Genomic DNA, 2,428 nt, shown 5'->3' on the forward strand with positions numbered 1-2,428 from the left:
TTAATAGTATTAATATTATTATTATTAATATTATTAGATGATAATTGATTAAAAGGTGTTTTTGTAAATAAATTAATATTACTTGTTAATATTGATGAATTAAAAGTGTCACTTTTAGAAGTGTCAATAGTATCGGAATGGTTATTATTATATTCTTCTTTATGATTGCCATCATCATCATCATTTGTATTATTATTATTCGGTTGATGACTATGTTGATGCATTTTTTTCCATTCTCTAATGGAAGATTTTTAAATTGATTTTATAACTGTCATTTTAGGAGGGAAAATTGTTTTATTATCATCCAATTCATGATATCATTCTTATTATTTAACATTATTAAGATTTAAAGTATCCAAATGTTTGTGATATAAAAGAAGTATTTAGTAGTAAATCACCATCATCAAATATTAGCCTATTAAAAAAACAACTTTAAAAAAAATACATCAAACAATAATCACACACACATCCTAGGCTAGGAATAATATCACATTATATACAAAATACTTCAACAAATAAATTTAGGAAATAATAGGAGAATAACAATATAATACAACATCGGAATTTAAGAATTATGAAATTTAAATTCTTTCAATTATTTACATTTACATTTGTATTTTTACTATTATCACATTATTTAATACAATATGATCATTATATAACAAATCAATTTAATACTCATAGTACTCATAATATATATAATTCTAATAATAATCAATTTAATAATCAATTTAATAATATATTTATAAAATGTATGAAAATTAAAGAAATTGAAGAAATTAAAAATTCCATAAAAAACATGTTTATTACTTCATATAGTAATTATATGAAATATGGATATCCATTAGATGAATTAAAACCAATATCATGTTCAGGAATGAGTACATGGGGTAATTATTCATTAACATTAATAGATTCATTAGATACATTATATGTAATGAATATGCATGATGAATTTAAATATTCAATTGAATTAATTTTAAAAAATTTTAATAATTTTAATTTTCCAACTCATGTTTCTGTATTTGAAAGTAATATTAGAATATTAGGAGGTTTATTATCTGCTCATTTATTAGCATTAAAACATGATTGGTATTTAAATCAATATTATTTAAATACAAATCATTTATTTTATCAATTTAATCATAATAATAATAATAATAATAATTTAAATCAATCTAATTCTAATCAATCTAATACCAATAATTCAAATCAATCTAATCAATCTAATCAATCCAATTCTAGTACAAATTCAAATATAAATTCAAATACAAATTCAAATATCAATTCAAATTCAAAACAACAACAACAACACAACTTGTTAACATTATGTATTGATATAGCTAATAGATTATTACCTGCATTTAATACACCAACAGGTATACCATATGGTATGATACATTTTATAGATGGAGTATTAAAGAATGAATCTAATATAACATCAACAGCAGGTGGTGGTACATTTATTTTAGAATTTGGATTATTAAGTTATTTAACAGGTGATTTAAAATATTATGAAATTGCTAAAAAAGCAACATTAAGTATTTTTAAATATAGAGATTTAAAAACTAATTTAATTGGTAATCATATAAATATAATGAATGGAGAATGGATACATCGTGAATCAGGTATAGGAGCATCAATTGATTCATATTTTGAATATCTATATAAGGGATTTATTTTATTTAAAGATGAAGAATTATTAAATTTATTTAAAATTCATTATCAATCAATTTTAAAATATGTTTATAAAAATCCATGGTATTCAGATGTTGATATGAAATTTCCAAAAATAACATTTGGATTATATAATTCATTAGCTTCATTTTGGCCAGGTGTACAAGCTTTATATGGTAATTATGAAATTGCTAAAAAGTCAATTATTGCTATACATGGTATTTGGAGAAAATATGGAAGTATACCTGAAGGTTTTAATATTTTAATTTCAAAAGCACAAAAAGGTCAATTACCATATCCATTAAGACCTGAATTAATTGAAAGTATTTATCATTTATTTAAATTTGATGGTTCACGTGATTCTAATTATCTATATATGGCAAGAGATTTTTATACTAGTTTGGAAATTAATACAAAAACTAAATGTGGATATGCTGTTATTGATAATGTTGAAACTTTAAAATTAAATGATAGAATGGAATCTTTCTTTTTATCTGAAACTTTAAAATATTTATATTTAATTTTTGATTTTAATAATTTTGTACATTATAATAATCAAACAAATTCAGAAGAATTATTATTCACTTTTAATACTGAAGCACATTTAATTCCTTTAAATTTAAATGCCTATTTAAAAAAATATGATCCTTATTTTAATGAAAATAGATTTTTAAATGATTTTTCAAAAAAATCAACAATTTTTAAATAAAATATTTATTTTAAAATTAATAAAATATATATATAATATTTT

At 20.1% G+C, this 2,428-nt stretch overlaps 1 protein-coding gene across 1 annotated transcript; it reads left to right on the forward strand.

Annotated features, from left to right (window-relative positions):
• Positions 1 to 799: 799 nt before the first annotated feature.
• On the forward strand, positions 800 to 2,386 carry NAEGRDRAFT_67921 (uncharacterized protein; the record flags this gene model as incomplete). The annotated part of the gene is made up of 1 exon (XM_002676941.1): positions 800 to 2,386. One exon carries the CDS (start codon positions 800 to 802, stop codon positions 2,384 to 2,386), a length of 1,587 nt encoding a protein of 528 aa, XP_002676987.1.
• Positions 2,387 to 2,428: the final 42 nt, after the last annotated feature.

Source organism: Naegleria gruberi (assembly GCF_000004985.1).
Source record: "Naegleria gruberi genomic scaffold NAEGRscaffold_25, whole genome shotgun sequence".
Lineage (NCBI taxonomy): Eukaryota > Heterolobosea > Eutetramitea > Acrasida > Naegleriidae > Naegleria > Naegleria gruberi.